This window comes from Guillardia theta (assembly GCF_000315625.1).
Source record: "Guillardia theta CCMP2712 unplaced genomic scaffold GUITHscaffold_35, whole genome shotgun sequence".
NCBI lineage: Eukaryota > Cryptophyceae > Pyrenomonadales > Geminigeraceae > Guillardia > Guillardia theta.
The window spans coordinates 54940-63053 of record NW_005434639.1 but is presented as its reverse complement, the minus strand read 5'-3'; the positions used below and the strand labels follow the sequence as shown (position 1 = coordinate 63053).

The 8114-nt window shown below is 55.7% G+C and overlaps 4 protein-coding genes across 4 annotated transcripts in view; 2 read left to right on the top strand and 2 right to left on the bottom strand.

Moving 5' to 3' along the window:
* The window catches only part of GUITHDRAFT_163254 (hypothetical protein), a gene marked incomplete at its 3' end in the record, with an annotated part of 2513 nt that extends 1715 nt beyond the window's left edge, over positions 1–798 (bottom strand). Inside the window, exons 1-5 of the mRNA XM_005832281.1 lie at positions 787–798; positions 541–627; positions 370–494; positions 156–201; positions 20–106 (exon numbers count right to left, since the gene is read on the bottom strand). Of these exons, the coding sequence (XP_005832338.1) occupies positions 20–106; positions 156–185 (117 nt within the window). The 5' untranslated portion in view covers positions 186–201; positions 370–494; positions 541–627; positions 787–798. The remainder of the gene's footprint in view (positions 1–19; positions 107–155; positions 202–369; positions 495–540; positions 628–786) is intronic.
* Positions 799–1879: 1081 nt separating this feature from the next.
* On the top strand, positions 1880–3326 carry GUITHDRAFT_138937 (hypothetical protein; the record flags this gene model as incomplete). The annotated part of the gene is made up of 3 exons (XM_005832280.1): positions 1880–1984; positions 2086–2239; positions 2356–3326. 3 exons carry the CDS (start codon positions 1880–1882, stop codon positions 3324–3326), a joined length of 1230 nt encoding a protein of 409 aa, XP_005832337.1.
* A 389-nt stretch (positions 3327–3715) lies between these two features.
* On the top strand, positions 3716–4625 carry GUITHDRAFT_152696 (hypothetical protein). Its single transcript, XM_005832279.1, has one exon. It carries the CDS (start codon positions 4189–4191, stop codon positions 4549–4551), a length of 363 nt encoding a protein of 120 aa, XP_005832336.1. The 5' UTR covers positions 3716–4188; the 3' UTR covers positions 4552–4625.
* Positions 4589–6320, bottom strand: GUITHDRAFT_152695 (hypothetical protein; the record flags this gene model as incomplete). The annotated part of the gene is made up of 6 exons (XM_005832278.1): positions 4589–4758; positions 4848–4937; positions 5098–5269; positions 5397–5549; positions 5597–5776; positions 6279–6320. The coding sequence occupies 6 exons, from the start codon at positions 6318–6320 to the stop codon at positions 4709–4711; spliced, it is 687 nt and encodes a 228-aa protein (XP_005832335.1). The 3' UTR covers positions 4589–4708.
* Positions 6321–8114: the final 1794 nt, after the last annotated feature.

Below are 8114 nucleotides of genomic sequence, written 5' to 3'. Positions count from 1 at the left end.
TCTCCTCTCACCAGCTCACCTTGGCATCGCTCCATCCCAGCTGCAGGAGGCTCTGGATGTGCGCGACGACCTCTTGTGGCCAGTTCTTGGGTCCTCCCTTCAGCGTCTTGACGGCTGCAGGTCAGAGGAAGCCGAGGGATTGATGGTATTGTCACCTGGACGATTTCACCCGTGTACATGTTCATGGTGATGTCTTTCGGGCTGATCCAACTCCATCACACACAGTTGCTGCAGGGAGGAGGAGAGGGAGAAGAAGATCATGAGGAGGGAGAGAAAGGAGGAAGAGGAGGAAGGGAGGAGGAGGAGGAAGGGAGGAGAAGGAGGAAGAGGAGGAGGAGGAGGAGGAGGAGAAGGGAGGAAACGGACGACCTTTTGGGACTTCTCCCTGGCGTGTTAGTCTTCTGGCCGTCGAATGATCGGTCAAGAGCCTTTATCTCTCGCTTTCTGTTCTCCCACTGTCGATTCTCAACCCAGTCCCTCCTAACGTCCTCTATCTGCAAACTCGGTCACCTGCTCCTCATACCCCATGTCAGCCCTTGCCTGTCGCTCGGTTAAAGAATAATCAATCAAAGTGTGATGGTTCTTGATGGCCGCGTTGGACTTCCCCAGCTCCAGCAGGCTTTCGATCTGAACAGATTTCACCTCGTCCTCCGCCTCCTCCTCCTCCTCCTCCTCTCCCGCCGCCTCCTCCTCAACCGCCTGCTCTTCCGCCTCCTCCCTCGCCTCCACCCACAACCACATCATCATCTTCTTCCTCCCTTCCAACCACTCCCTCGATCATCAAACCTTGTCGACGATGTGCCGAGGAGGCCGCTGCCATGCCTGACTAAGATCTGCGCGTCTCTTGATCAGCAAAGAACCAAAGCTGTCAGCCGATTTTCACCCATTGCCGCTTGCTGCCAGAGCCCTGTGTCCAAGATGCAACGTCAAAACAAGGAAACACGATGATGAACAATCATAGAGGAAACAAAGTCTGGTACAGCGCTAATTTCTGAATTCTCTCCCTCATTCTGTCCATCCCACCACCCTCCTCCACATCTCCATCTCCATCTCCATCTCCTCTTCCATCTCCTTCTCCATCTCCTTCTTCTCCTCCTTCTCCTCCTCCATCTACAACGCTGGTGTCCCACTCTCATTCCCTCGCCATCCCCATCTCCTCAAACCCGCACTTGACGTCATGGTCCTCTTTTGACACTGCTATGGTTCGACCCATCCTCTACCCTCCTATCCTCCACACCTCCTCTCACTTTCTCATCCTACTGCTCCACATCTTTCCTGCAGAACTCATCGTCTCTCCTGCTGCTGCTGCCCCTCCTGCCCTGCCCCTCTTCCTCGTGCTCGTCGCTGTTCCCCTACTTTCTGGGCATCTCGCCATTTTCATGGTAAGGATCAGCAGGGGTCCTTTTGGCTATGGATATGGGGGGTAGCCTTCGGCAATAAAATCTCTAAAGTCCCTTACATGCAGTGGGTGGGGTAGTGTTGTTACTTTTTAGTAGAGAATAGGGGTCTATACAGGTATAAGTAGGGGTAGGGTGTAGTGAATTGTTTAATATCGGGGTGGGTAGTGTTTGACTATAGCTCCAAGGGGTGGTCGGTCTTTTGGGGGGTAGGGTATGCGAGAGCTACTTAAGGGTGGGTGTTCTCTATATAAGAAAGAGGGTAGGGTAGTGACTTGGTAGGGTTAATGCGGTCATTGACAGTCGAAAGAGGGGGTAGGGGTGGAGAGTAGGCTTGTTTCCGTTGATGCCGGAGATGGGGAAAGATAACGAAAGAGGAGGAGGGGAAGGAGGAGAGGAGAGAGAGAAGAGAGGAGGACTAGGAGAAGAAGGAGAAGAGGGAGAAGGTTCAGAGGACGAGGAGGAGGAGAGAGCGGAACCTGATGGTGATGGTTGAACGGGAGGAGGAGGAAGAAGAAATCAGAACAATTCACGATCGTCGTTGGGTGGAAAAGAGTATTTGCGCGTGGAGTTATAGTGAAGCGGAGGTGCTGCGAGATTGTTTGATCGCATGTTTGATATGACATCAAGTCAGACATCGTGCATCGTATCTGTTGTGTCAAGTGGGGCTGATGTTGAGACATTCCAGGTGGGGGATACAAGTATGAAGAGCTCCAAGGAGGGATGCTCGTGGATCAAGGGGATCGAAGGGGAGGAGGGACCTTTCTCTTACGTGACAGAGACAGGGGAGACATACAATGTCGACTATGTGACCTACAAGTTTGGAAAGAAGGTCGAGACAGGTCAGCTCCACCATTGTCGTTTCCTAGTGCAGCAGTTTTTCTCCCAGTCTAACGTAGAATTGTTCCCTCCTCCTGCTCCTCCTGCTCCTCCTGCTCGATCTGACAGAAAGATACAGGAACGATTCTGTTCAACAACGGAGACAAGTATGAAGGAGACTGGTCGATGGGAGCCAAGAACGGGAAGGGAGTCTACAAATGCGCTAACGGGGTAGTCTATGACGGGCGATGGAAGGATGACATGCGGCATGGCTACGGGACCTGCTCGTACGCCAACGGTGATGTGTACAAGGGGAAGTGGACGAAGAACCAGAAGCACGGGGAAGGATGCTACACGTTCAGCAACGGCAACTGCTACGACGGGGATTGGCGGTGCGATCGGGCGTGTGGGAGAGGCGTGTGTGAGTACTCGAATGGCGATCGGTACGAGGGGGAATGGAAAGACGACAGGGCACATGGGAAGGGGAAGTACTCGTACGCGTCGGGGGAGAAGTATGAGGGAGGATGGGTGAAGGGCAAGAAGGCTGGGAAGGGAGTTTTCTCCTTTCGCTGCGGGGATGTATATGAGGGAGATTTCAAGGACGACGATATCTGCGGTATCTGCTCCTCCTCCTTCTCCTTCTCTGCCACCACCCACATCACCACCTCCTCATCCTCCTCATCCTCCTCTTGCTCCAACCCGCACACAATGCCTACCATTTCCTACTCTCCTGATAGACCTCTGGCAGGAAAGGGAACGAAGCTGTACAAGGACGGAGGGCAATACGAGGGAGACTGGCTGAAGGGGTTGAGGCACGGGAGAGGAAAGCTGACGGACAAGGAAGAGAAGGTTTTACATGATGGGCTGTGGAGCAACGACGTGCCAGTGATGGAGTCGTCGAAGGAAAAGGAGGAGGAGGAAGGGAAGTTGCATCCTCCCCACAAGCAGGAAGCGAAGCAGAGGCCTCCACCAAGTCGACAGCATGTGCAGACGCGGAACAACATGGGAGGGAGGAGGAAGTCTCGGGCGGAGGAAAGGAGGACGAGGAAGTGGAGAAGGCAGCGCAGAGGAGGAAGGAGCAGCTGCTGTGGGAAGCAGCCAAACAGCTGAATCAAGATGTCCTCATCGATCTGCTGCGCGAAGAGATCCGATCGGTTGCTGAGGAAGAGCTAAGGAAGCAGTTGAAGGAGATGTGCGTGCTCGAAGCTCGAGAGCAGCTGTTCGCAAGCCTGCTGAAGGAGGAGGCAATGCTGCTGCTACATCAGGCGGAAGCAGAGCTTAAGGAGCAGGTAGAGGAGAGGAAGAGAACGTGTGCTTTGCTGACGCGTGCGAAGGAGTCTAAGAGCAATTGCAAGGCGGCTGAGGATGACCATCTCAGGTCTGCCCCTTCTCCGTCCTACCTCCCTTTCCCCCCCTCCCTCCCCTCCTCCCTCCCTTCCTCCTCTCCTTTCTTCCTCTCTCCCTGCCTCTGCTCACTTGTTGTCACAGCGGGGAAGAGACAGAGAGAGGGCAGGCAAGAAAGGCGGCGGAGCATCAGCTGGATGTTGGGGTCATGAACGACCCTGGCGCATGGGCTCCGGCGGCTCTCCGGCCCATCACCCCCCTCAAGACCCCGAGGACCCCTGTCTCCAGTCTCGGGCTGCAGGTGAAGGAGGGCGAAGAGGAAGGAGGGCGATAAGAGCTAGGAAGAGATCCAGAGCAGGAGGGAGGTGAAGGAGGAGCAGGAGCAGGAGCAGGAGCAGGAGCAGGAGCAGGAGCAGCGGGGAGTACAGGAGGTGTTTTTGACTCCTTTCTGATTCAGATGATCGGAAGAGATGAGCCTGTCCCGGTTCACTCGCGTCCTTCTTCCGCATGCCGACACGATGGCAACATGCTCGAACGACCTCTCTCAGCTCGCAGACCAGCATCTCCTCGCCGACCAGCCTCTCCACGGGTCTCCTCCTCCTCCCCTCCCCCCCTTCACTTCTCTGACATGCTGCAGGTGTCGGCACTGATGCGACTCTCCTCGGACAAGCCGGAGGAGGTGCAGGACGTGACGGCAGGAGGACTCAGAGGACAAGCGATGAAGATGGCAGGGAGACCGTCGCTGCTCAGAACGAGCTCAGACAGCATCGGCTCGATCCTGCGCACCCGCAGCGGGTCTCGCCTGGAGGTTCTCAAGCCTGACCTGCAGTCTCCGTCCACTCCTCGCATCTTCAAGCGTGAAGCCTTCGGCTCGAGAACGACACACGAGGACGAGCCGCGCGCTGACAAGGCAGAGAAAGTTGTCGAGAAGAGCTCAGTGATGAGCGACGAAGGCCTCCTGTTAGCCGTCGAGCTCAATCAGAAGCCCTAAGGGTAGAAGGCTCGAGGAAAAATGGAGGCAGGAAAGGCAGAGTGAGCTGAGAATGTAATGATGGTTGAAAAGTCTGTGCAGGCTGTCCTGTCGTGCGAATATTTTACACTTCACTCCATCTCGCTCCTCCAGCCAGCGATCATTGAAGGAAGCGTCGTTAAGCAGCTGGTCCCTGCTTGCCCGGGGGACCCTGAGAACCCTCCGGTCCTGCAGTAAAAGATCAACACAGGAACTCAACACTCCTCCTCTTCCTCGACTCCTCTGCCCTCCTTCCCTGTCCCCCGACTCTTCCTTACCAGGAGCTCCTGGTGATCCAACTCCTCCAGGGCTGCCCATGGGGCCGGGCAAGCCTTGAACGCCAGTGTTTCCACGAGGACCTTGAGGGCCTGAGGGAGGAGTAAAAAGCTGCCAGGCAAGAGGAGCAGAGGAGAGGTGAAGAATCGCAGGGAGAAAGCAGGCAAACAACGGATAAAAACAACAAGAGTGAACGAGTGAACGAGGAGGAGGAGGAGGGCGGGGATTGGGTGGGGGGTTCGTTTGCGTCACCTTGATCGCCCGGTGGGCCTTCAACACCCTGCTGGCCCTGATCACCACGAGGTCCCCGAGGTCCCGGGTATCCCTGAAGGCCCTGAGGCCCCTGAGGTCCTTGGTCGCCCTGAGGGCCGCGAGGTCCCTGACGGCCCATGGGGCCCAGAAGTCCTGTGACGCCCTTGAGGCCCTGCAAGACAGTCAGAGACGAGCAAGAGGAGGAGGAGGGAGCTGAGGAGGAGGAGGGAAAGTGGGAAGGAGGAGGAGGAGGAGGGGGAGAACGGGAGGAGGAGGAGATGCTTGTACGACGCTCTCACCTTATCGCCGACGGGTCCCTGAGGACCATCGGGGCCAGGGGGGCCTGGAGGAGCCACTTGAACGATGACCTTGGTATCTTCAGGCTGCATCTTGGCCTCTCTCTTGGCCAGGTCGTCAATCTGAGCGTTCAACTTCTCCTGCTCCGATCGAAGCTGCTCGAAGCTCAGCCACGCAGCCATTCCCCTCCTCTCTCCTTTACCTTTTTGAACTCCTCGACCTCGTCTGGAGTCAAATATGCATTGAGCTCCAAGCCGTCGACCTCCTCGACCAGGGCCGAAGGTCCATGGGCTGATGTCCTCACCAAGACGATCAAGCACATCAAAATTGCTGCGCTGCCTAGTGCAGCAAGCGCCATTCGAGTCCGCTTTGCCTGTGGAAGCTGCACAAACAAAAAATCAACGGAGATCACCAATCTGTGTTCATCCTTTCCATCATCCCATCAACTTCTCTCGCTTCAGCACCTCTGCTGGTCTCTTCGAGCATCTCATTCAATGATTCGATTTCCAACCAATTTCTCAGTCAAAATTAATCATCCTTGCAGTCGATCCCCTTCCTTCCCTTTCCCTTTCCCCTGTGCTTGGCTTGACGTGAATCCGTCGCTCTTCATAGATTACTTCTCCATCATTGGTTTCTCTCCTCTCCTCTCCTCTCCTCTCACATCAACTTGTAGTCTTTCTCAAACACTGAACAACTCTCCACTCCTATTGCATCTTACCTAAGAGAACTCTACCACTCCTTTACTCTCCTCCCTCCTGCTTGCTTAAGAGAACTCAACATTTCCATCTCCTCTACTCTCCTCCCTCCTGTCATCTCTCCTCCTATCCTCTGTCCCCCTCCCCTGCTCTCTCCTCGAGTCCTCACTTCTCCTCCCCTCCTCTCACCTTTCGTCCCTCCACCTCTTCGATCGCGCCATAGAGCGCCATCTTTCGCGGCTCTTCGCGCGGCGCCTCAGCCTTGACTATAAGAACATTGACTATAGTACTTGAAGAGATTGAGGAATAAATTTCACTACAGGCCTCACATAGTTGACTACAAGGCTTTTTCGGCCGCGGCCGGCCCCGGGCCCGGCGCCGGCCCGGGGTTGCACTCAGGCAGTGACTAATTAAAAAGAGGACAATCAGGAGAGGCGAGGACTCCGGGAGGCCGCTTGACCCTGACACTTTGTCGCACAGGCCACATGGCGAGAAGAGGACGCCGAGTCACCGTGAGGGAGCCTGACCGTGACGGCCCTGTTTACTCAGGGCCCGCGGCATGCTCAATGGCATGTTGATCTTGTTTGGTTAGTTATATAGTTTTTCTGGAGTCACCGTGGCAAATTTTTCTGGACGGTACGGTACTACCGTAGTACTACCGACGGTACGGTATCAGTAGTAGCTCAGGTTCTCTCATGTCTGGATGCTTGGATTTCTCAGGCTGTGGCAAAGCGCACTTTGCCAGACCGGACTGTGACTGGCCCACTGCCAGTCGGACCCGGCGGCGGGCCCTGCCCGCCCGTTGACAATCCGTTATAAGGAACCCCCTGTTGACAATCCGTTATAAGGAACCCCCTGTTGACAATCCGTTATAAGGAACCCCACCATGTGTTTTTACGGTGAAGCGGGGAGAATGGAGGAAGAGCTATGAGCAGTCATCGCAAGGGATAGCGCAGTTGAAGGCGAAGAGAGGGGAAGGGAAGGGAGGGAGGAGAGGAGAGGAGAGGAGAGGAGAGGAGATAGGGGAAGATCAGTAGAGGAGAGAAGGGTATGTAGATTGAATTGAGCACAGCATTTTACATGGGAGATTGCTATGTGGAAGAGCAGGGGAGAATGTATGAGGAAAGCAGGATACGGCTGCCCCTGTTCTGCTCTGACTGCTTGCCGCTGCAGAGATCCAAGAGCTTCATCCTTCAGAAATGGCAAGAGGCCACTTACGCCTTTATTGGAGGAAGAGGGGGGGGGGGGGGGCGAGCGGGTGGAGTCGAGGAAGGGTGTGGGAGAGAGGTGGAAGCGAGAGTGGGTTTGGGGGAGAGGAGCAGGAGGGGGAAGTTGAAAACAGGTCTTACACCATAACACTGTTGGTCTTCAGCAACACGATTCCAAAGAAACTTCACCGGGGGCGCGCGGAGAACTTGGGCTGACGTTTGCCTGTACCAAAGGAGGTATCTTCTGCTTCTGCTCCTGCTCCTCTTGACATCTTGCGCCCAGGAGTGAGGGTGACGGACCTGGATCGAGGAGGAGCGGCGAGCAACGCCGGGTTGGAGGTTGGGGACATGATCTTCGTAAGTCAGGGAAGGAGGAGAGAAGGAGGAGCAGGTGAAGTCAGGAGCAGGAGATCGACAAAGACGACATCTCAAGGCCGAACATGCAGGGAGAGGAAGTCATGCGCATGTTCGACGCTTGCAAGCTGGGGCAGGAGGTGGAAGTTGGCGTGCTACGGGCAGGGAGAGTTTTCTACTTCAAGCTCAGACCCTTCGGCTTCGCCAGCAGCCCCAGCGACACCTCGATCGAGGCTGCTCGAAATATCGCAAGACAATCTTCCAGCCCTTCACGAGGAGGAGGTCTCAACTCCTGCTCCTGCTGCTGCTTCTGCTGCTGCTCCTGCTGCTGCTCCTGCTGCTGCTCCTGCTGCTCCTGCTCCTGCCCCGGCCCCGGCCCCGGCCCCCCTCCTCCAGCTCTTCCATTTGATTCTTTCATGGTCCACTCAGTGCTACGATCCTTGTTCTGTCCAGTCCCATCTTT